General features: G+C 45.3%; 1 protein-coding gene across 2 annotated transcripts in view; it reads left to right on the top strand.

The window, feature by feature from the left end:
- The first annotated feature begins 472 nt into the window (after positions 1-472).
- The window catches only part of LOC105480359 (leucine rich repeat containing 2), a 52,535-nt gene continuing 27,161 nt past the window's right edge, over positions 473-25,846 (top strand). The window contains exons 1-3 of one of the 2 annotated variants that reach the window (XM_011739061.2): positions 473-749; positions 14,480-14,623; positions 25,340-25,547. In XM_011739061.2, coding sequence (XP_011737363.2) covers positions 14,499-14,623; positions 25,340-25,547 — 333 coding nt within the window. In that variant the 5' untranslated portion in view covers positions 473-749; positions 14,480-14,498. Of the gene's footprint in view, positions 750-846; positions 950-14,479; positions 14,624-25,339; positions 25,548-25,846 lie in introns of those variants that run through there. The other variant, XM_011739062.2, reaches the window with a different exon arrangement.

Genomic DNA, 25,846 nt, shown 5'->3' with positions numbered 1-25,846 from the left:
GAAGTATGACATTTATATCACACAAAAGGTATTTTTCAGTTTTAGGCTAAGGGATATGAGGAGCCACTGCCATTAAGGGTCAGGAAGGGGTCACATGGACTCTTGGGAGCAGCAAGGGACTTGATTACTGATTATTAATTTGTCATATTTTCACGATGTGGGCTATCAGCAAAACATATTTGCCCAATTAGTAAACTATCTAAAGAGAATCTAAGCTCACATACATTTTAGGAAATTAAAAATATAAAATATAACGGTGAAATTGAGACCTTGGATATCTGCTGCTTCCAACATCGAAAACGCTTTTACATTCCCTTGGTCATATGGCTTTCAAAGGCTGCGTCTGGCTTGGTTCCCAGTTTAGTGTGCTGAGCCCTCGGAACCCGCTCCCTTCCATTCCACACCCTCCGGGATCTCCAATGTGAAAAGGTCTGGCCCCGGGTAGGAGGCTGCAGTTAGTCCCCGGGCCCGGGCTCTCGCTGGCCGGCTGCAGCGCGCAGGGTGCCAAGCCCTCCCCTACGAAGTCTGTTTTGTCTCAGGCTGGGCTGAGTCACATAGAATAGATAGATAGTTGATTAGCACATGTCCTCCAGATCATATTATCCGCCTACAAATATAGCCTGTTAGCGCACAGGCACGGTAGGCTTCTTCCGGCTCGGTCGTGCTGCTCAGCGGGTGTAAACAGCGTCTGTGGTGTAAACAGCCGCGGCGGGCAGGCCGCGACTGTCAGTGCCCGCCCCTCGGGGCAGGTAAGCGCTGGGCGTCCGAGGTGGCCTGCGGGGCGGGAGCAGGGGGCTTGCGCTCCCCGTGGGAGGACGCGGGCGGACGGCCGGTGCCCTAGGCGCTCAGTTGTTTACGCCTTCCTCCGTGCCTTGGTGACCTGCAGTCGGCGGGAGCGACAGGGGTAAACGTCCCTAACCGGACAGCGGCTGGGGCTTAGGCATCGAAGGTATCTGAGGTCCAGGACTATGGTGGGATGGCGAGAAAGGAGAGAGCGTGGGGAGGCGGGTGTCCCCGCGAGTGAATCTTGCTCCGGGTTAGCGGTTCCCCTGCGGGTACTGCCCCGGTGCCCAAGGCTGAGCCCAAAGCTTTCTGGTCCAAAGAGCTGTCCAGGGGAGATAAATCAACTTTGTTTGTGCCCTGAATGGTATGCTTGACACATGGCCCTGGCGGGGAAGTCTTTTCTCCCAGCGTCTCACGCCCCCTGGTTTGGGGTTGGGACAGGCGTGAGGCAAGGGCGGAAAGTGACTGGAGACCCAAAGGAGGAGAAATTGTCTGGCTTGTTAGCCGCTCTGCCCTGTTGCTAGCTCTTCTGCTGGACCAAACCCTCTCCCAGAACTCAGGGACTGGGGAGTTCCCCCATTATTCACCCAAAGAACCTCTGCTAATCATGCCAGGTGGAGAAAAATCCTCGGATGCTCACATACCTCTTGTTTTTGTCTTTTGTCACTTAATTGGTGACAGCGATTCTTAGTTTCCTTTCTTTTTACTTTAAGTGATTGAGCTTTTTGACCTTACTAGGTGCCAGGTACTGTCTTAAGCCCTTGACACAATGATCCTACGCGATGTTCTCGCCAACTTGTGAGCTCAGTGCTGTTTGCTCCATCACGTCCACAGGAGAACATAAGCTCAGAGAGGTTAGGCCATGTTCTCAGGGACGTGTGGCCAGAGAGTAGGTAGGCAGGGCTCCAGCCCAGGCAACTTGGCCCTGGAACTGCCCTCTTAATCCCGTTTGGACCCTCTGCCTCCCCTGGCTGAATTTTCTAGCTTAACAAATTACAATACAATTAATCAGATGTCCCCAGGGAAACTGTGATCATGTGGCATAAATGTCATTTAATTCAGGATTTGGCTGACTATTCTGACCTTACTTGACTATTTAGCTCCCTATTTACCTCCATTTCTATCAGAAAACTCATTCGTTCATCCCAACCCTGGTGTCCAGGCAGTGGCCTTATGTGAGGATAGAATGGAATTTGTGAGTCACCAAAGATCCTTGGTTGTCATATTATTGCCCATTGTATCTTGGTGCCCCCGGAAATTCCCATGGGTTACAGTTGTTCTCTTGGATGCAGCAAGGCTGATGATAGAGGTTTGCCTCACATTGATGACACACCTGGAAGGGCGCCGTGGAGGGGAGTTCTGAGAGGCAGGTGTGGAGAAGACAGCCTCTCTCTGCATGGCTGGTTCAGGTGACCTCTGGCATTAGCTTTGTCCTCCTCTCCTGCTCCATCTCTTGCTCCTGTCCCCCTCCCAGCCTCACAGAGGGAGCACCAAGAATGGCTTGGCACCTGCATGATGAGGTGACTCTCCTCCCAGACTCCCCCAGATCCTTCTTAGGATGCTCTGAGGGGTTAACCCTGCACCCACTCTACACCTCCTACCCAGCAACCCAGTGTCATTTGACAAGAAGGGAGAGGACTAGATGACTGGAAAGCCCCCCCTCCCCCTAGCATATGACTTCTGAGTGGAGACTACTGCCCTGGTGCCAGGGGACATGTTTTTCCAGTCGTGCCCTCTGGCTCTGGAAGCGGATGGCTCTGTAGAGTGGATGACTGTAAAGTGGATGGCTCTGTCAAGTGGTTCTGATATAACTGGGTTGGGGAGTGGGGCGTTGGAAAGTTATTCCGTCAAACCTGCACTGTTAGCCCTTTCCCGTTCCTCAAGGTCCGGGCGGGACTCTCCCAACCCCTTCCCCTACCCTTTCTCTTTTGGCTCCTACAGGGGTTGGTTCAGCCTCTGTTGTCTAATGAACGTGCTGCGCTGAAAGATATCCTTTGATGCTCTCCCCTCTAGATTGGGAACTTGGAGGCATGGACAAAGCTTCTGTCTGTCTGCATTTTATGAGCACCCATAAATGTCACTTAGGGTTCCTAGGCATTGAAAAACAGAAATACACACTAAGTACGCTGGCTCAGTACACACAGTTTCTGTGTTGAGGTTCAGAAGCAGGAGACTGGCATCTGTAGCCCTTGGACTACTCAAAACCCCTCATTTGATGGCCATAGCACACCTCTCTCTGCAGGGGCTTGGACAAGATGATGGAGAGGCCCCTCCAGTTCCCATCATATGCTACAAATGACCTGCTCAGCTGAACTCATGGGGACCAGGCTGTGAACCCAAGTCTGGGGACTCCCAGGTGGCTGCTCCTGTCAGTAAACTGTGGCTCGTCTATGGCTTGGTCCATGGACATATAAAATATAATGGATCAAATACTTTAACTTCATTAAGTGTTGTGATGTAAATAAACAGTAGACTGAGAAATAAAATAACAGGTGGGTTTACTTTAGATGAGGAGGCCGGGAAGGCCGGATAGGAGAAACATTTAAGGTGGGTTCCAGGGGTGTGGGGAGGAAGCCATGTGACTGGGGGAGGAATGTTCTAGGCTAAGGGAGCAGTGTGTGCTGAGCTCTGAGGGGGAAGAGGCAAGGGGTGGACAAGCACTGAGGAGGGGAGCAGGAGTGTGAGGCGGGATGGGCTGGCCGAGGGCAGACCATGCCAGGGGCTCACTGCCTTTGGGGAAAGCTGCGATCTCATTGTCATTTCAAAGGCAGGCCTCGGGGGGATTTGTGCCAGGTGGTGGCATGATCTAGTTCTCACTGGAAAGTGACTCTCACTATTGACTAGAAGATGGTTTGGATGGAGTTGATTGGGAAGCCAGGAGACCAGTTAGGAGGCCTTTCCACAACTGAGGCAAGGCGTGACACTAGTTGGTGGTGAGAAGTGCATGCCCTCTAAGATGTAGGTGATAACTGGATGTGTGGATGAACGTGTGTGTGTGCACACGTGCATGTGTGTGCATGCCGTCTGCATAGTGGGTGGGGCAGAGTGAGGAAACGAAGCAAAAGAAGTGACTTCTGGCTGAGCATGGTGGCTCATACCTGTAATCCCAGCACTTTCGGATGCAGAGGCGGGGAGATCACCTGAGGTCAGGAGTTCAACACCAGCCTGGTCAACACGGTGAAACCCCATCTCTACTAAAAATACAAAAAGTAGCCAGATATGGTGGCTTGTGCCTGTAATCCCAGGTACTCAGGAGGCTGAGGAAGGAGAATTGCTTGAACCCAGGAAGTGAAGTTTGCTTGAACCCAGGAAGTGAAGTTTGCAGTGAGCCGAGATTGTGCCACTGAACTCCAGCCTGGGTGACAGAGTGAGACTTTATCTCAAAAAAAAAAAAAAAAGAATCAACTTCTAGATCTTCTAGATTATGATAGAGTCATTCCTGAGGTGTGGAATTAAGGGAGGCCCAAGATGGACAGATTCTAAAGGAGCAAGTTTGGAGAACATCATGTTTCTTTCAGATATGTGTGAGATATCCAAGGGCATATTCAAGGAGGCAGCTGAACATGGACACCAGATGGCACCAGAAGTTAAGACTGATTTTTATAAGTGCCTTATAAAAATCCACTGTCTTGGTTATTTATTGCTGCATAACAAGTTACCCCCAGGCGTAACAGTTTAGAATAACAAACATTTATTATCTCATAGTTTCTGAGAGTCAGAAATCCGGGGCATTTTAGCTGAGTGTTTCTGGCTTAGGGTCTCACGAAGTTGTGGTCAAGATGTCCATAGGGGCTGCCATCATCTGAAGGATTGACCGGGGCTGGAAGATCTGCTTTAAAGATGGCCCCCTCTCATGGCTGTTGACAGGAGGCCTCAGTTCCTTTCCTCATGAAGCTTTTCCACAAGGCTGCTTGAGCATCGTCATGACATGGCAGCTGACTTCCTAGAGTGAGTGAACTGAAAGAGAGTGAAGACCTAGACTCAGAAGCCACACACCATTACTTTTACCACATTCTAGTCATTAGAAGTGAGTCACTAAGTCTAGCCTACGCTCAAGAGGGGAGGAATTAAGTTCTACCTTTTTAAAGGGAAGAATGTGAAAGACTTCACATCCACCAAAACAAAATATTTTACATTTTATTGTCCACTAAAGCTAGGATCAGTAAACTATAACCTGCAGGCCTGGCACCTGTTTGCATATGGAATGTGGCCCTGCTGGAGCATCTGGGGACCAAGCTGGAGTATTTTCTTCTGTCTCTATTCCCCCGCTGCTCTCAGCGTCTGTCCACCTGGCCAGCTGTACCTTGCTGCAGGCCAGGGCCAACCCGGGTTGCCATCTACACATTGGAGACTCTATTGTTAGCAACTGCCAGGCTCCAAGCAATGGAATCTCAGTTCAGGAGCTGGTGACTTAGTAGGTCACCTTGCCTCCAGCCAGCTGTCCAACTTGTGATGACTGGAGGAGAGCAGGACACACAGGCACCTGTCTGGGTGATACTGGGGCAGAGAGAGAAATGGACTGTAGCAGGCTCACTCTCCGGCCCCTTCCCCTGCCAACCTCTCCCCTCTCTTTTTGTTTTTTTGAGACCCAGGCTGGAGTGCACTGGTGCAATCTCAGCTCACTGCAACCTCCGCCTCACAGGCTCAAGTGATCCTCTCACGTCAGCCTCCTTAGTAGCTAGGACCACAGATGCATGCCACCACCCAGCTATTTTATTTATTTATTTTATTTTCTATTTTTAGTAGAGACAGGGTTTTGCCATGTTGCCCAGGCTGCTCAAACTCCTGAGCTTAAGCAATCCACCTGCCTCAGCCTCCCAAAGTGCTGTGATTACAGGTGTGAGCCGCCACGCCCAGCCCCCCTGCCCCTCTTTCACCATACCTGCTAGGCCTTTCCCTCTTGGGCTAGTCCCTCTTGTTCTGAGGATGTTTTTGGCAAGCAGCAGCTGGACATGAAACATGCTCACTACTCTGGATGGTGCTCTGGAGGCAAGCAGGGAGAGGCTCGCCAGAGGGTTCTCTTTTGTTATGTAAACACCTGCATATATCTTCAATTTTGCTTGTTGGCCTGCAAAACCTCAATTATTTACCATCAAGTTTTCTGAGCCCCGCACTAAAGCAAAAGATTTTCCAGGCATTATTTTCCTTAATCCAATCTTTGAGAGTGTGCTGATGGTTAGCATTTTCACTCAGGAGCTGGAACACTAAGTATCTGGGAGTCCTTGGACTAGAGAGGAACATGGCTGATGACACTCTGTGGCCCCAATGTTCTTTCCTTTGGGTGAGAGATGCCACTGTTCTCCTTCTGTCTCATCATTGCCGGCGTTTTCTTCTTTGGAAGACGCTCCGTGACTGTGGACAGTGTAGCCCAAATGGAGGGAGGCTTGTTTTCATAATTCTGCTATAACCACACAAAACCAGACCCACAGCAGGGAACCGGAATCAGATGCTGTCTTGGAACCATGACACTTTGTTGCCAAATTCAATGAGGGTCCAGGCTGAAGCTTGGCACTTAGGCGGCTTTGTAGAATCCACTTGGTTGTAAAGTTTCCTATTTGCTTTGTTTGTATTGAGGGTCTGCTGACTGGATCCCATAGAGGTTAATTTTTCCCTTTTCTGTGTTGGTGTAGTATATGATGATGACATTTCTATAGTCCTAGAGAAAGTTAATGCTTAGGACATTATATTCTATGTCTCTGCCTGAAAGACTGTGCTGACTAGGGTTTATTCTACAAAGAAGACATTAACTTTGTAAATTTGCTAGGAGATCTCGCCCCTGAGCTGCTGAGGGACTGGCACCTGTGTCTGTCCCTGACAACTGCATCCTGTGGGCTCCCCAATGTGGCTTCTCCCCTGGATGGAGCATCTCCTACTTACCCTGGACTGACACACAGACTCTCACTTGAAACTACTTTCCCAGTCTCAGCACCCACCCATGAGCTACTACCTTCTAGGTTAAGGTAAAATTTGTCCAGTTGTCTAGAGAGGTCTGGACTCAGCCCTGTCCTACATGGGATGCCAGGGGCTGGGCTGGACCTGGCACTTAGAACCTTGTATTTCATAGCTTCCCAGCACCTCTGGACATCACATGTAAATCTCTAGCAAATGTGGTCATCACCTACTGCTCTTAGAGTCTCCAGTTTGCATTATACATGTTTGCAAACAAAACTTCATCTTACAGGTAAGATGCAGATTTAAATCCTGGCACATTAAAAGCCCCCTTAATTGTATAAGAGAACCTCTTTTCCTGCTTTTTAAAACACAGGGAAAACGGTGAACATGGTTAGATGACAGACAGGATATACTCTTTCTCACCAAAATACTCAGTGTAGTAATGACTTCTAACTACTTAAAAATATGTCAGGGCCTTTGGTAATTAAATTTCAGAATTCCAGGAATTTATCAAAGATGATTAAGCCATTTTTTGTTAACATGATAAAATATTTAGAACACAAAGGCATCAAGAAGAGACCATTCCTCTAAGATGGGAACTAGAATTACATTTATCTAAGTTAATGCATAGAAATTAATAAGCAATGATTTTTAAGATGTAGGAGCAGTTAATGTACAGCTCTGGCTACTTGCCAAGAGCTAACTGCCCTAAGGAAATGAAAGAACCTCAACAACAGAGTCTGTGATGTGTCTGGTTGATCTGGAGAACACGAGCCCTGTGTATAGGGAGTAATTCTTCCAGCTTCAGTTACTCTGGCTGGCAGGGCTGCCCATGCTGCTCAAATGCAGTTAACTTTACTTTGGCTTTTTTGGTTTACGTGGAGACTTGGGTTCTGTACAGAGATTTCCTCCAAAAAGCTAGGCTGATTGATTCTTTTTAGTGTTTCTTCACTACTGGCTGTGGACTTTGATCTTTTTATTTTCAGGCTGATGCGTAGTGTTCCTTTATGGAAACTTTTAAGTCGAAAGTTGAAGCCTTAATGAAGTAAGATCTTTGCAGGTTAGATACTCCTGAGCTGAAGATAACAGAGTAAGAAAAGTGGTAAAAGAAAAATTAAATGCACTTCTTTTACCTATCGTTTTTATGGTAGACATTTGAAATTTAGCCTTTTAGTGATTTTGAAATATGCAATACATTATTATTGACTATAGTCGCTCAGCTATGCAATAGATTTCAAAACATTCCTCCTACCTATCTGAAACTGTACCTTTCGACTAGTAACTCCCCATTCCCTTCCTCCTCGGCCCCAACCTCTTTCTACACGCTACTTCTACGAGTTCAACTTTTTTAGGTTTCATATAAAGTGAGGCATACAGGGAACCTTCCTTTTCTGACTAGAGGAGCTGTAGCCCAAGAGTGGAACAAACCGTCACGCTTTCTTACTCTCTTAAATCTTCGCTGCTTGGCCGCTACTGTGGGTGCAGTTGTAGGAAGTGCACGGCAGAGCAGGGTAACTACAACACCAAGTTTTTGGCCAGAGGACCGAAAAAGGGAACCCAGCGATCTGGAAAGGACTAGGGAGCTCACAGACAGGGAGGAATTTGGAGAAAACAGCTCCGTAAGTTTGTTCCTGGGCGCCTCCCCGAGTTGCGCATGCGTGGATCTGACCCTAAGCACGCCAGAGATGTTAGACCTGAACACGGGGATAGACCTTCAGCCACGCCGAGACTGGCCACTGGGTGGCGCACACGGAACATAGCTGAATAGCACCACGAAGACTGAAAACGGACCTGACATGGGGATCACAACCCACAGAAGGCAGGTTGGAGTTTGAGGTCTGAACTCAACCAAATTGGTTACCTACGGTGTCAGTTATCAACTTACTGCCTCTCAGCTTTGAATGCGCCACTCAATAAATATACCCTGTGTTTTACAATGGCCTTCCTTTAAATATTGGTCCTTTAAAGTGAGCGCAGTGCTATGCTTTCTCAGTAGAAGGCACTGGAGGGACAAGACTTCCTGCCCTTTTTTAGCGTGGGCTGGGGATCAGCAGTGTGCATGTGAGAATATCCATCGGAACCTGCCCCAAGCATGGGCTCAGAACAGTCCCTTTGCGACTTTGTATCCTTGGCCTTGCAGTCACCTTTCTACAGCTCTCTTGAGCCAGAAAACAGAGCCCTTGTGCAGCCCACCTGCTCCGAAGACCCCCTGCCTGCGCTTTTATTTCGACTTTCTTCGTAAGCCTCCATATTACCTGCACGCAGCTGCCTGCGGCCCTGAGGGTCACATGCCAACCTGCCACGCCTTCTGCAAGTGGCTGTGTGGTCCACACACTCTGAAGGCCATCTGTCCCTTCTAACACCTGGACTTCCATCGCATGCCCATGCCATCAATTGCTGATTAGCTGTTTCTACCTGCACTTGAGGGGGTCGTCTATTAGTTGCCCAGCAACTCCAGACTAGCCTGCCCAAACCGGAGGACTTACCTGCTATCTGATGGGCTGAACCCCTTCCAAGTTGGCCCTTCCTTGGATACACTCCCTCAGCCCTGGGGTATGAATGGAAAGACAGAAAAATATCAACACAGAAACAGAAGATATAAATAACTCATTGGAAATTTTAGAAATAAAATAGACAATAATTGAAATAAAATACTGGATAGGCTCACAAACATAATGGAGATGGCATAGGGAAGAGCCAGGAAACTTGAAGGTAGATTACTGAGTATTACCAATCTGAAAATAAAAGAGAAGAAAATATTTATCTAAAATGAACAAGCCCTCAAGAATCTATGGAACAATACTGAAAAGTCTAATATTTGTGTCATCAGAATTCCAGAAGGAGAGGAGAAATAGTGTAATGCAGAAAAAAAATTCCAAGAAATAATGGCTGAAAATCCCCAAATTTGGCAAAAGATATAAATCAAGTGATTTAAAAAGCCAAACAAATCCAAATCAGGATAATCCCCCCAAAAATCCAGGCCCAGATATAATAATTAACCTGAAGAAACTCAAAGGTGAAAAAATTTTGCCAGGCGCAGTGGCTCATGCCTGTCATCCCAGCATTTTGGGAGGTTGAGATGGGAGAATAACTTGTGCCCAGGAGTTTGAGACCAGCCTGGGCGACATAGTGAGACCTCATTGCTGCAAAAAAAAATTTTTTCTAAGTTAGCCGCACATGGTGGTGCATCCCTGTGTTTCCAGCTACCTGAGAGGCTGAGAAGGGAAGATTGTTTGAGCCTAGGAGTTTGAGGCTGCAGTGAGTTGTGATGGTGTCACTGCACTCCAGCCTGGGTGACAGAGTGAGATCTTGTCTCTGGAGGGGGAAAGAGAAAAAAAAAAAAAAAAAAAGAAAGTAGCAAGAGAAAAATGATGCATCCCCTATAGGAAAGTATGATTCAAATTATTTCAGATTTCTAATCAGAAACTATGGATGCCAGAAGAAAGTGGCACAACATTCTAAAGGTGCTGATTAATAGAAAAGAAAAGATTGCTTTCAAATTCTATATCCAGCAAAAATAATATTTATGAATGGAGGTAAGAAAAAGACATCCTCAGTTGAAGGAAAACAAAATATGTCAGCATATTTTCTCTAAAATAATTCTTAAGGCAAGTTTTTAGATAGAAGGGAAATGATAACAGAGGTAAACTTGAACAGCAGGAAGGAAGGAACATCAACATATAAATACCAAGATAAATATAATGGACTAGTTTTTTCCTCATGAGTTCTTTAAATTTGATGATTGGCAGCCAAAAATATAACACTGATTGACATAATACGTAAGACAACTGCAACATAAAGGTGAGAATGTTGGAGGACCTATATAGTGGTAAGATTTTTACATCTCACTTGAAGTGGTAAAATACTGTTTCTAAGTGGACTATGAAAAAGTAAGTATGTATAATAATTCTTAGGGCAACCATAAAACAAGAGAAAAAACTACCCAAAGAGACATAGTAAAATATATAATAGAGAAAATAAAATGGAATACTAAAAAATGTTCAGAGAAAAGAAGGCAGGAAAGTGTAAAAGAGGAAAACAAAAGAGGGATCAAATAGAAAAAAAGTAATAAAATGACAGATTTAAGTCCAGACATACAAGTAATTATATTAAATATAAATGGCATACATACATCAATTAAAAGACAGAGATAGTAAGAATTGGTTAAATAAATGATCCAGCGATAGTCTGTCTACAAAAATCTCACATCAACTATAAGCATATAGTTAGGTTAATACAAAATGATGGAATTAAGAAAGTGAAAAGCAACTCACAAAACGGAAGAAATTTTTTGCAAATTATATACCTGGTAAGGGACCTGTATCTGGAATATATAAAGTACTACTGCAACTTAACAATAAATAAAAAGACCAATTAACCCAATTAAAAAAGGGGAAAGGATCTGAATAGACATTTCTCCAAAGAAGATATATAAATGCCTAATAAGCATATGAAAATATGCTCAACATCATTAGTCATCAGGAAAATGCAAATCAAAGCAACAAGATACCTCTTCACAACTACTAGGATGGCTATAATAAAAAAAGACAGATAATAATAAGTGTTGGTGAGGATGTGGAGAGAGAGGAATCTTCATACACTGCTGGTGGGAATGTAAAATGATGTAGCTGCTTTGGAAAACAGTCTGACAGTTCACAGAAAGGTTAACTATAGAGTTATCATGTAACCTAACAATTCTCCTCTATATTTACCCAAGATAAGACAACAAATATAACACAAAAACTTGTGCATCATTTTAACTTTTGTCAAAAATCTCCTTTAGGTAAAACAATTTTTTTTTTTTTTTAGATGGAGTCTCACTCTGTCTCCCAGGCTGGAGTGCACTGGCACGAAGTCTGCTCACTGCAACCCCTGCCTCCCAGGTTCAAGTGATTCTTCTGCCTCAGCCTTCCGAGTAGCTGGGACTATAGGTGCGCACCACCACACCCAGCTAATTTTTGTAATTTTTAGTAGAGATGGGGTTTCACCATATTGGCCAGGGTGGTCTTGAACTCCTGACCTCATGATCCATCCACCTCTGCCTCCCAAAGTACTGGGATTACAGGTGTGAACCACCGTGCCTGACCTCCTTTAGGTAAAACAATTCTAAAGGAGACAAAGGCAGTCTCAGGCTGGGCAGAGTGTCTCATGCCTGTAATCCCAGCACTTTGGGAGGCCTGGGTGGGTGGATTGCTTAAGCCCAGGAGTTTGAGACCAGTCTGGGCAACATAGTGGGACCACCATCTCTATAAAAATGCAAAAATTATCTGGGCGTAGTGGCACATGTCTATAGTCCCAGCTACTCGGGAGGTGGAGGTAGGAGGAATGCTTGAGCCTGGGGGGTTGAGGCTGCAGGGAACTGTGATGGTGTCACCGCATTCTAGCCTGGGCAACAGAGTGAGACCCTGTCTCAGGAAAAACGAAACAAACAAACAAACAAACAACAAACAAGGCAGTCTCAGACATCAGAAATCAAAGGAAAGAAAGGAATAAATTAGGTCTGCATTGTCAGCTCTTTAGAGTAAAATTATGCACGTTCATATGTTCACCTGCACATATAAGCCAGTTCTCCCACTCCTATTGGCAAGCCATTTATAGAGAGCACACTCTTGAGTCAGAAGATTAAATATTTTGGCCAGGCATGGTGGCTCATGCCTGTGATCCCAACACTTTGGGAGGCTGAGGCAGGAGGATCACTTGAGCCCAGGAGTTCAAGACCAGCCTGGGTAACGTAGTGAGGCCCCGCTTCTATAAAAAATTAAAAAATTAGCCAAGTGTGGTGACACACGACTGTGGTTCCAGCTACTTGGGAGGCTAAGATGGGAGGCTCACCTGAGCCCACAAGGTTGAGGCTGCAATGAGCAGTGATTGCACCTGGATCACTGCCCTCCAGCCTAGGGAACAGGTAATACCCTGTCCGAAAAAAAAAAAAGAAAAAGGAAAAGAAGATTAAATATTTGGCTTCATATCCGTGACTGCTATTTAGAAGTGTCTGAAATTAGAGGAGAATGTAGTCACCAACCCTACTATTTAGCAACTGACAATCTGTGTTTGTGCAAACCAGGACATGGATTTAGCAAGATTGTGCTGCTGCAGTTAGGGAATTTCAAAACAATATCTAGAAAGTTACTTTACTTAGATAAGGGACATAAGTATAACTTAGTGGAATGGACACTGAAAGGTACTTTTCTGAGCTGATAATTTTTTTTGCAATGATCAAATTACTTAAAACAAAAAGTAAATATAAAGTAGGAAAATAAAAAAGAAGAGAGCTCATTTAGTGTCCTGGGAGCGAAGCAATATCTTTTATTTACTCATTCATTCATTCACTCACTCATGCATTCCACAATTATTTATGGAGGGCCTACCATGTGCAAGGCTCTACACTAGGTGCCAGGGAAATAGATATAAAATTTTGCAGGGCCTTTCATGTTTCATTTGGTGAAACTGAAAGTAGAGACTAAATCATCTCTAAAGTCCCACTGAGATGTGATGGCCAAAATGTACCCAAGTCTGACTTCCCTTGCTCTTGGAAAACCAGGTAAACAGAGATCAACAGTTTGTGAAGGTTCAATCTGCAGGGAAATCTCAGAAGACATGTCTCCAGGCTGTGTGGTCAGTCTTAGGTAGCAGAGTGCTCAGTGGGGCTCAGTGCCATTTTTTTTTTTAACTTAATGGTGGCTGGCCTGTGGCCTCAGATGATGAGGGCTGGGGATATTGGGGAGGAGAGGCAGAGACTGGTGGTCACAGAGACTACCCTGGAGAAGAGACATGAGTTAGGTCAGCTGGACTGAGGAAAGAAGGCAGGAGGAAGATGGAAAAGGCAGTCCCAGAAGGGAAGAACTGAGGTGATGGGTTACAGAAGGAAGTCGCTGTTACATGCCTCACGTCCTACACTTACAGGAAGGAAAGAACACTCAAATATATTTAGAATAAATTTCTACCAACAAAAGGGGACTTTTAGAAAAGCAATTGTAACACTGCCTATGCGAGATTTGTCTTTTGTTTTTAATTTAAATACAAGTAAGAAGTTATATTCCATTCTACTTGAGAGAGGAGAGAGGATGTGTGTGCATGCCTGCGTGCATGTGTGTGTGCACGCGCCTGTGCCTTGTGATTGATTCATCTAACTTATCCTTGATTATGTAACAACCTACTGAGAATATTAGGTACATATACTAGTGAATTCAGTAGGATGTGGAACCATGAAGTTTCAGGAATCCCCAGGGGTCTTTGGGAGCCCAGAGTCTATCTGAGGGTTAGGGAGACAAGTGTGACCATCTAGAGAAGGTGACCCTAGGGTGAGTGTTGAACTACGACTTACTTACACAAGGTACTGTCAAACCTTAAGAACATTAGCAAACTGTCATCCTCCCAGCCTGGGGAATAGAGCAAGACCCTGTCTCTACAAAAAATTTAAAAATTAGTTGGGTGTGATGGTGTGAGCCTGTAGTCCCAGCTGCTTGGGAGGCTGAGGCAGGAAGATTGCTTGAGCCCAGGAGGTTGAGGCTGCAGTTGGAGCTATGATTGTGCCACTGCATTCCAGCCTGGGCAACAGAGTGAGACTCTGTCTCAATAAAAACAAAACAAAACAAAACAAAACCCAACCAGCCAAACAAGCCAAAACCAACCAACCAACCAACCAAACAAGCAAAAGAACAAAGCAAACTGTCATCCTTGAAGTAGTAAGGCATATCATCATTTCTTAAGCCAGGTGATTCATTCATATTTCATTTTAAAGTTTATGTTAAAACTGTTTTCTGTTTGTGTATCAAGCTGACATATCTATTTTTTTTTTAAATAGGTAATTTCATGCTCCCAAAATGGGACATAAAGTGGTTGTCTTCGACATTTCTGTCGTCAGAGCCTTGTGGGAAACTCGTGTGAAGAAGCACAAAGCTTGGCAGAAGAAGGAGGCGGAAAGGCTTGAGAAGAGTGCCTTGGAGAAGTATGTGTTTTCTCAACCTAGTCTTGTAGCTTGTTTGGTGAATAAGGATTTGGACAGGCAGCAGTTGCGTTGTGAAGGAGGATGCTTTTCTTCTGGGATTTCTCACTGTTGCTAACATTTTCCTCATTAAACTTCAGAGCCTTACACTGTTGCTCAGTACAAATATGCAGTTCCTATGATAGCAACACCCCTGGTTATAAGGACCTACCTACCACCCAGGCACCGTGCTAGGCATGAGGAAGACAGAGATGACATGATAAATCCCCCTACAGTAAATGCTGTAGCAGGCTGCCTAGCTAGAGTTCACTGAGCTAACTCACCAGGCTGTCTGGCGCTCTGGAGACCATCTGACTGCCGTCTGGGGCAGCTTGGGGCTACTCTGTTGTGCACTTCAGCCCTTCCCCGTTGAGCTGAATTCTAGGTAAGATTCATTGTGTTGGTGTCATTTTTACTGGGATGAAATGGTGTCATTTGCCTGTCATATACGGTCATGAAATATGAGTAAGAGAGAGTTAGGTATATGAACACCAAGTTGAGTGCTTTGGAAAATTTACAAAGTAGAAAGGTTGCAGGTGGCTTTGCATGTGTCTGCAATTTTTATTCCCTGTGGAGAAACCAGAACTGGAACTCATGGATGATGCATTAGGGGTGCTGTTTATATAAAATAGACACAATGGGATTCTGATTGGCAGACCCATTCTCAAAGAAAGTCCCAACCCTACATCAAGTTGGCCAATGATGGTATATTTGCACACTTTAAGTTAAAAACAAGATGTGTAGGGGCCGGGCACGGTGGCTCATGCCTGTAATCCCAGCACTTTGGGAGGCCGAGGCGGGTGGATCACGAGGTCAGGAGATCGAGACCATCCTGGCTAACATGGTGAAACCCCATCTCTACTAAAAATACAAAAAATTAGCCAGGCATGGTGGCGGGCGCCTGTAGTCCCAGCTACTTGGGAGGCTGAGGCAGGAAGGCAGGATAATAGCATGAACCCGGGAGGCAGAGGTTGCAGTGAGCTGAGATCAAGCCACTGCACTCCAGCCTGGGTGACAGAGCAGGACTCCGTCTCAAAAAAAAAAAAAAAAAAAATCGTAAGGTGCAAATGTATCTACATTCTTGGTTCTCCACTTTTATTAGCTTTTTGGATTAAACAAATACCTATTCTGATCATGCTTGATAATTAAGCTGCTACTGTATTCATCACAGTGGTTTCAGGTGGTTACCACCATCCCTAATTTGCAGATGAGGAAACTGGGACTTAGGTAAGTTGCTCAAGTTCACACACATGGTAAGCGGAAGATGTGGCCAAGCCCTTGCCTCTATGTAATGCTGTAATCACAGGTAGTTAGAACATCTTTTCTCTTGCCACTAATCTGAGATTGTCCAATATGAAGTAAAGGATTGCTTGAGGAGTTTGAGACTAGACTGGGCAACATAGTGAGACTCTGTCTTTACAAACAAACAACAAAAAAGAATTAGAACCCTTAAACCAGAAAGCCCACATGGCAATGCATCCAAGAGACCTACACTCACATAAATCATACAAGGTCCCAGAGCCCAAAATAGCCCTGAGCCCTGCTTTGATTTCTTCCACACACCTAGCATCTGGGGTTACTCTAGACAGAACAAGCTCGCTGCACGGAGGCCCACGCCCTTGGCAGTGGGGAGGGGAGTTAGGGAACACCTGTAGCTGATGCCACTTACTGAGGTTCTTGGAAGAGGAGCCACCTGCAGACACCTGGGGTCTGCAAACTGTGTTCTCTCATCCGCTTTGGAGTGGGATCTGCCCCTTCATCCTGTCTTTTGTTGTGGTGTTAACAGCTTCATGCATCTCATGTACATAGGTCTGAGCTTGACTTGGGCTCAGTGTCACTGAGCTTGTGCAGTATCTCCTCTTAATCTAAGACGGAAAACTTCTTGAGTATTTGTTTGGCTTTTCTAGCCCAAGATAAGAAAAACAGTCACCAAGTTGGCTGGGCAGATAAGGAGGAATGTGAGGTAGGGCTGGGGAGGAATGTGCATGTTTAAGAGAGGAACTTAGTTTCTCAGGCTCCTCAGAAATGGGGGTAAGTAAATTTGCTGTCTTTACAGGTGTTTTTGAGCTTCCATAATATAATTCATACTGTGATCATTAGTACTATTTGAGGGTTAACTTTTCGTTTCTCAGGATCTGTTTACTGTGCAGAGGAGGAAATAATATGTTGAAAAATTAATGCCTGCCTGATTATAAAAGGCAACTATTTGGTTAATTTAAATTTACTGAAACAAATAAAACCTTCCAGCTTGTTCTGTTACCTCACTTTAGAGTATCTCATCCTGTAATGCTGTAGTTGTTCCATGAAGTATATACTGACACTTAAAAATTATAAGTAGAGATAAAATATGAAATATCACTCTCTCCGAATGAAACTGGATCATTTAGAGCAGAGGTTCCCAAGCCCCGGGCTGGCCTGTTAGGAACTGGGCCGCACAGCAGGACCGCCCGAGCTCCGCCTCCTGTCAGATCAGTGGCAGCGTTAGATTCTCATAGGAGCACAAACCCTTTTGTGAATTGTGCATACGAGGGATCTAGGTTGCCCACTGCTTATGAGAATCTAATGCCTGATGATCTGAGGTGGAGCAGTTTTATCCCGAAACCATCCCCCAACCCCTCATCCGTGGAAAAATTGTCTTCCATGAAACTGGTCCCTGGTGCCAAAAAGTTGAGGACCGCTGATTTAGAGCGAGAAATTAAAGAGTTATTGTTAGGCTCTAAGTGAAGATTTTCTTCTCCATTGAGGCTGTTTGCCGTCTGGGCTTAAGGAAAAGGTATTTTATTTTCACATTTATTGATTTAATTAGTAGAACTCTAATGGCATTTTTTTTGGGTATGTTTATTGAATATTTGGCATTCTACTAAAACTGAGTTGAGAGGAAGATTTCACGTTCAATTATACGGGTGATAGAGTGAAAAGACAATGAATTTTATTCATTTTAATTACTCTCAAGGAAGAGAATGGAATTAAAAAAATAGTTTATATTTCCTTCACTTTCCTATCATTAGGTTTCAAAGGGAATAAGACATAAAATATTTAAGAAAGAAAATAAGACATAAAATAAGACAAAAATACTTAAGAAAGAAATAAAAAATAGATTTGGTATATAATTATTTTTAATGGGGTACATCTAATTTTCTTTTTTCTCCATTTTATATTGGCTGTACCAAAATATGTGAAATATTTATAACAATTTGTAATATGTGCTATAGGAATACTATATTACATAGGGATGAACTGGTATCATCTCATTATATTGCTAGGATCTGCCCTTAGGTTCAGTCTAAGAAATGAGGAAAGAAAAGTTAGAGACATTAATCTGAAAAGTGCCCACTGAATACAAGAACTTGCAGTGACTGTGCTGTTGGTTTTAAAAATTTTGGAGCGATTGCTTCTAACAGAAGTTCCAGCAGCATGTCTTTGAACTAGAGTCTGCCCCTTGTCCTGACTGCTACAGTAAGATCTAAATCTACAGGTAGATATTTAAAATTCATTTTTATCATATAGTTATAAAACTAAATCCCACGGAAAAGCTAATAAGGAAAAGCAACAATTCCAAGCCCCTACAACATCTCCCAGAGGAGCCCACTTCTCTTTCGGCACTTTCTTCTGCTTTTAAATTCGTATCCCTTCATGTGCTCACACACACACACACACACACACACACACACACACACACACACACACATATTTTAATTTTTTTGAGACAAGTCTCTTCCTGTTGCCCAGGCTGGAGTGCAATGGTGTGATCATAGCTCACTGCAGTCTTGACCTCCAGGGCCTAAGCAGTCCTCCTAGCTCAGCCTCCTGAGTAGCTGGGACTAGAGGCATGTGCCACCAGTCCCGCTTTTTTTTTTTTTTCTTGTGATTTTTTGTAGAGACAGGGGTCTCACTTTGTTTCCCAGGCTGGTCTCAAACTTTGGCCTCAAGTGTTCCTCCCACCTGAGCCACCTTACCCGGCAATATTTTTAAATCTATCACTTTCGTTACATTACTTATAGACTTCATATGTAGATCCTGAAGCCCCGACTCATTGATTGCTGGGTACTTTTCCCTGACGCAGCTCACTGGGACTGAGACCTATAGAGCTGTGCCAGCCAGTGCTGTCAGCAAAATACTTTTTTTCAAATGTTCCAGCTTCCCTCAGCTGAATGGCAAGCATGAAACTCCAGCAATATCTGAAATGGTTTCTTAAAAGCAAAACATCTGATTAAGAAGGTGACATTTGCATGTAGACCTGGGGAGCCAGCCTTGCAGAAATCTAAGAACAAGGGTTCCAGGCAGGCAGAACAGCAAATGCAAATGCCCTGAGGCAAGCGTTTTCCCGGATATTCAGTGAAGAGCAAGGAGACCAGTGCGACTGCGCCAGAAGATCAAGTGAGGGCAGAGGGGATGAGGTCAGAGCCACAAGGGGAGGGACACAGGTCTGTAGGGCCTTGTAGATCATGCTGTGTGAGAAGAGAAGCCAGTAAGAGGTGTGTGTGGGCAGAGGCATGATGTGATTGACTTTGTAAGAGGCTCACTCAAGCTGCTGGGTGAGTTTGGACCACAGGGAGGCAGGGGTGGTGACAGTAAGCAGAAGATGGTGGCTTGGACCAGCGTGGAAGCAGTGAAGATGATGAGGAGTGGATGGATTCTGATAAAACTGGCCATATTTGTTGATGGATTTGATATGTGGTATGAAGGAAAGCATGGAGTCAAAGATGACCCTAAGATTTTTGGCCAGAGCTGCTGGAAGCCTTTTACTGAGTTTTGGGGTCGAAGATCAGGAGTTTGTGCTGATCAAAAGTTTGTCACTGGGATCACACGTTAACTTTGAGATGCCTTTTAGGCATCCAGGTGGAGATGTTGGAGAGGCAGTTTGATACAGGAGGCTGGATTCAATGAGAAAGTCTTGGCTGGAGATATACATGTGAGCATGGTCAGTATATAGATGTATTTAAAGCCACAAGCTGGAAGGTATCTAAAGAACGAGTGCAGACAGGGAAGAGGCCCAAGGGTTGGGTGTTGGGCACTTGGAAATCCAGAGGCTGAGAAGATGAGGAGGAAGCAGCACAGTGTCTAGAGAGGTAGGAGGGTAACCAGCAGAGTGAGGCATCCTGGAAGCCAAGTGCCAAAAAGCCTTCGAGGAGGAGGAAGTGATTGGCTGTGTCAAATGCTACAGATGGATCAGATAAGATGAGGACTGGGATTTGCCCACTGGGTTAGCAAAGTGGTGGTCATTGATGACCTTGAGGAGAGGCTTGTTTCAAAAGACAAGTGAGGGTGACTGAAGTGGATTCAACAGAGAATGAGGGAGAAGAGAATTGTAGCTATGAGCAAGGACAACTCTTTCATGGAGTTTTGCTATAAAGTGGAGCAGAGACACAGGCCCATGGGAGACATGGGGTGGGGTTAAGGATGGGAGAAATAACTGCATATTTGTGCACTGAAGAGAAGGATGCACAAGCGGAAATACTGATGAGGGAGAACTTCTGTGGTAATGCCCTTGAATCAATGGGAGGCTGGCCCTTATGATCATGGGCAGGGTTTGGCTGTCGGTAGGATCTTGGAGTGTTCTTCCAGGGGAACAGAAAGGAAGGCAGAGGCTATGGGAACAGATGCAAATAGGTGGTGTAGATGCCCAGGGAGTTTGTGGAAATTCTGTTGTCTTTCATCTCTTTTCTCTGGGAACCAGGAAGTTCACATCATGAGTTGAGAATGAGGATGGGGTGGGTGGTAATGGAGTTTTGACTGAAAGGGAGAAAATGTGAAACAGTCATCTGGGGCTTGGGAAGAGGAATAGTCTTGGGAGGTATGGTATGACTCCTGGGCAACAGTGAGGGGCCCCTGAGTTAGTGGTTATCCATTCAAAGCCAGACCAGTGTGCAAGGTTGTGAGTTTTCCTTCATCTCATTTACTGTGTGGGGGCAGGTGTAGAGCAGGGAGATAATGGATACAAACTAAACTGTGATTTGTTCAAGTGACGGCAAGAGAGGGGCAAGGGAGTTAAGGATGGATGCCAGGAGATGATTACAATGGGAGCCATGAAATATATTTTTATAAAAGGCCTATTGAAGGGTAATTGATGTCCAATGAATGATTCACATTTAAAGTGTACAATCTGAAAAATTTTGACATATGTATTCCCCCATAAAACTGTCAATGATCATATTCATCACTTTTTTTTTTTTTTTGAGATGGAGTCTTGCTCTGTCTCCCAGGCTGGAGTGCTGTGGCTGGATCTCAGCTCACTGCAAGCTCCGCCTCCCAGGTTTACGCCTTTCTCCTGCCTCAGCCTCCCAAGTAGCTGGGACTACAGGCGCCCGCCACCTCGCCTGGCTAGTTTTTTGTATTTTTTTTTTAGTAGAGACGGGGTTTCACCGTGTTAGCCAGGATGGTCTCAATCTCCTGACCTCGTGATCCACCCATCTCGGCCTCCCAAAGTGCTGGGATTACAGGCTTGAGCCACCGTGCCCGGCCCATATTCATCACTTTAAAAGTGATTCCAACCCAGGTTTGTTCTGCCTGTGCACAGTAAGCCAATAACTGGGACAACAGGTTTTGCAAAAGAGAAAAGATTTTCCTCACAAGTCTGCTAAGCAAGGAGACAGGAGAACAAATCTCAAATCCATCTCCCTAAAAGTAGGGCTTGGGGATATTCATGGGATAGAAAGTGGGGTAGTCTAAAGTATGGTGAAATGTGATTGGTGGGTAGAAAAGGTGAGGTAATCAGGGTTTACAGAAGCATAATCAGGCCACGTGACTCTTCACCGGATATGTGTTCAGAGAATGGCAGTGTTAGCATGATCTGAGGTTGGAGTTTTTGGCCCTCTGATGTCAAAGGTCAATCTTTTGGCACCCCTGCAAGCCTTGCAAGCTGAGTCAAAGGGTCAGTGGTTTGGACTGGACAGGGGCTGCCCCTGAAAAACAGCTTGAGTAACCATTGCCATGGCGATCCATGCCTCAGAGATGTTATCTGTAAGGAAGCTAGTGAGAGTTTAGCATATTGTTTGGCTACGTGACTTTTAGCTATATAGTTTAGGATCTACCAGAAGTAAGTGATTAGATGCAAACAAGGCAGGTTAAGTCTGGCGGGCTTAAATCAGGTGAGCCCTTGGTTTCCAAAGTTTCTTCTTCACTCTTTGTAATTCTTTCCTGTCATCCCCCAGCCCCATTCCCCAACTCCATCTCCAGGCAATCACTACTTTCTATCACTATATTCTGCATTTATTGGAGTTTCATATGTATATTTGTTTTTGAGAAGGGATTTCACTCTGTCACCCTGACTGGAGTGCAGTGATGTGATCTTGGCTTACTGTAGCCTCAACCTCCCTGGCTCAAGTTATCCTCCCACCACAGCCTCCCAAGTAACTGGGACTGCTGGTTATGGAAGATCCATGCCACTATGCTTGGCTAATTAAACATTTTTTTTTTTTTCTAGAGATGGAGTCTCACTATGTTGCTCAGGCTGGTCTTGAATTCCTGGGCTCGAGCTGTCCTCCTTCCTTGGCCTCCCAAAGTTGCTGGGATTATAGGCATAAGCCACAATGCCCAGCCATATATTCTTCTTTTTCTGGTTTCTTTCATGTTTAGATTCACTGATGTAGCATGTATCTGTGGTTCATTTCTCTATTGCTGAGTAGTAAGAAACTACATTTTTTCATTCATTCACCTGTGAATGTGCATTTGGGTTGTTTTCAGTTTGGAGCTATAAAACTGATGTGAACACATACATTGGTCTTTGTATGGACATGTGCTTTCTTTTCTCTTGTGTGAGTACCTAGGAGTGGAATGTGTGGATCATCCAGTAACAGTACCTTTATAAAAGCCATTGGAACATAGAGGGTTGATGACTGGGAGGGTCCAGCTGTGTCCAAACCGCCCTCCCCTCATGGCTACCCTTTCCGCCACATACAGCACACCCAAGGAATGAGTCTGCTCCTCTCCCCTAATTACTGACGTTTAACCACCAGGCCCTAGCCCTGCTGCTAATCTTTTTTTTTTTTTGAGATGGAGTCTCGCTTTGTCACCCAGGCTGGAGTGCAGTGGCGCGATCTTGGCTCACTGCAAGCTCTGCCTCCCGGGTTCACGCCATTCTCCTGGCTCAGCCTCCGAGTAGCTGGGACTACAGGCGCCGCCACCACGCCCGGCTAATTTTTTGTATTTTTAGTAGAGACAGGGTTTCACCGTGTTAGCCAGGATGGTCTCGATCTCCTGACCTCGTGATCCACCCGCCTCGGCCTCCCAAAGTGCTGGGATTACAGGCGTGAGCCACTGCGCCCGGCAATCTTTTGTGACCCTCCTAACTTGATTGGGTGAAAGACTCAGTGGATGAAGCACTGACGAGAATCTTTACAGGCAGCTGACTTCCTTCTAAGGGTCCTCCCAGCTTTGATTCAGGGCTGTCTTTGGGAGCTTCTAGCTCTGTGTCTTCTGCTTGCCTTCTTGGTGGCTTTGATCCTCTCGTTTCCCTCCTCACGCATTCTACTCTTGGTATTTGCACATCACATTTAGTCAAGAGTGGGAAATTGTGATCATATGAAGCAAAGAACTAATGCTGAGTGCCCAGTGGGTGAAACTAAAATCCGACAGTATTGAAAGCAAATGGAACTACGTAGATGAAAGGTGGACACAACTTAATGAGCCCTGAAAATCCCAAGGCAAGAAGGGCCCAGGGAAAGAGGTTGGGCTGTCTCTCCCCATGTCTCAGTGTCCCTGCTGACCTTCTGACCCTAACTGGTATTAAAGGATAATTTGCAAAAAAGGTGAAACCATGATTCTGTAGCAGATATAAAAGGAACATCCATTAAACACTTTATTTTTCTCATTATTTATAAGAGGGAAACTGTAAAATGTTACAACAAGCTCAAAGGAGAATCCAAAGGACAGACATTGAGAGACTAGGAATATTGAATACATTTGAAAATGAAGCAGCTGGGCACAGTGGCTCACACCTGTAATCCCAGCACTTTGGGAGGCCGAGGTGGGTGGATCACCTTAGGTCAGGAGTTCGAGACAAGCCTGGCCAACAGTGAGAAACCCTGTCTCTACTAAAAATGCAAAAATTAGCTGGGTGTGGTGGCAGGCGCCTGTAATCCCAGCTACTTGGGAGGCTGAGGCAGGAGAATCGCTTGAACCCGGGAGGCGGAGGTTGCAGTGAGCTGAGACTGCACCATTGCACTCCAGCCTGGGTGACAGAGCAAAACTCTGTCTCAAAAAAAACAAACAAAAAAAAAGGGGAGCAAATTGGTGGTGTTGGGGGTGGGAGAGGGTTGTCCCTCCACTGGGTAAAATTTATGTGTGTTTATGGATAAGAATTATGTGTATGGCTTTTCATTTTCTACAAGTTAACTTTACTTTCTACAGAGTTATAAAATAGCTTAGTCAAAGTCAAAGGTACATTCCTATAGAATCGGAGAATCCCCTGGAGGCTCTGGTATTCCAGGAAAAGGCTATCCAGCTGTGTTTTGCTTCTTTCAAAGTCTGAAATTTCTCCTTACACTTGACAGTACCTGGTGGTCCAGACCGGGACTTCCCGCATGCCCAGTCCTGGAAGATGGTCTTGTCCCAGGGGCAGTAAACCTTCAGACCCCTCCTAACCACTCCAATGGCAGGCTTGCCTGTGCCCGACAGTGCCACCCTACAGCCTGACTGAGACTCTGAACCACCCTTCCTTCAGATAACAGCAGAGAGTTTCCACACTACGATTGTTCCCTGACCATGGGGCTTATCTCACACTTATTTAGTGTATTTACTGCCTTGGGCCATGTGGAGACCAAGTCTGCATCTGCAGCTTGTTTCTAAAGTAGTGCCCGGAAGACCTGAATCCTGACTGCCACCAGGTTCCCAGTTGGGCTGAGTAGGGTCTGGAACGCTTTTCTGAGTGTGGAATGCATCTAAGCCCCTATCAAATGTGGGCTACCTTATTTTGAGTCAGACAACATCTGTGTTTGATGGTTTTGAAGGAAAACCACAAAACATCTGTTTTGCATCACATAGAATATGTTAAAGGCCTCAAACAGAAAACAAATTCCTAAATGAAGAAAGGCCCACCAGGTGCAGAGCCCTGTTCTGACAGCTGTGTGGGCATCTGAAGGGCTGTGAGACATGCCAGCTGTCATCATGGAGCTTAGCATCCAGCTGGGGGATAAGTTATGGATGTGGAAAGCTCTAAAAGATAGGTCAGAAAATTAGTGACACATGGGTGGTGAGGTTTGGTGTGGATGCTGAGTCCTCAGGCAGCTGCAGTGTCTGAGTGGACCTCAGGTCCATCTACTGGCGTGAAATTCCCCAAAGTGACTGATAGTGACATTCCAAAGTCAGGTGTTTTATACACTGGAGTTCCTCTGCATTTCTATTCAAATACCCTTGAAAGATAGGTGAATCCCTGTGGCCCTGCACTTTTTAAAAACTGAGGTTGGCGTGATATAATTTCAAAGGAAATGATAATTAAACGCATAGCCAGAAATTCCATCTAACCCATCTTCTCTACTTTTTAAGTTAAAGTTACTAATATTTCACAAAAGGGTTTAGGGTTTCCCCCTGCACCCCCACAGCAGGGAGGAAAGAGGAAGGGAGTGCTTACGTAGGCCTGTGAATGATAAGGAGAGCACCCATGCCCAGGTGGCTGACTCACTTCTCTAGGCAGTGATGGCCAGTCCCCAGGAGAGTAACTGTGACCCCTGCTGCCTGTTTTAGGATAAAGGAGGAGTGGAACTTTGTGGCCGAATGCAGGAGGAAGGGCATCCCCCAGGCTGTGTACTGCAAGAATGGCTTCATAGACACCAGCGTGCGGCTTCTGGACAAGATTGAAAGGAACGCTCTCACAAGGCAGAGTTCACTTCCCAAGGACAGAGGCAAACGGAGCAGTGCGTTTGTGTTCGAACTTTCTGGGGAGCACTGGACGGTGAGTTGAGGCAGTTCTCGCCCAATGCAGTGCTGTGGTCGATGACTGCTGCTTGCCTGAGCCCAAGGATGAATGAATGAATGCTTTTGCCTTTAGAGGCGGTTCTTCTGTCCCTTCCTCAGGGAAACGCAGCGCAGTCCTGGAAGCAGTGATGGAACCCACTTGGATACCTCTGTGGCTGAGCAGCTGGGATGCCTGCGCCCGCTCCTGGACAGCACAATCTTTCAGGATGCATTCCTCTCCTGTCCCCTGCCCTAGTCTCTTAACATAATTCTTTGCCTTTAGAAAACATTAATTTA

This window comes from Macaca nemestrina, chromosome 2 (genome assembly GCF_043159975.1).
Source record: "Macaca nemestrina isolate mMacNem1 chromosome 2, mMacNem.hap1, whole genome shotgun sequence".
NCBI lineage: Eukaryota > Metazoa > Chordata > Mammalia > Primates > Cercopithecidae > Macaca > Macaca nemestrina.
Note: the sequence above shows the minus strand (reverse complement) of the source record. Positions and strands in the feature narration are given on the sequence as shown.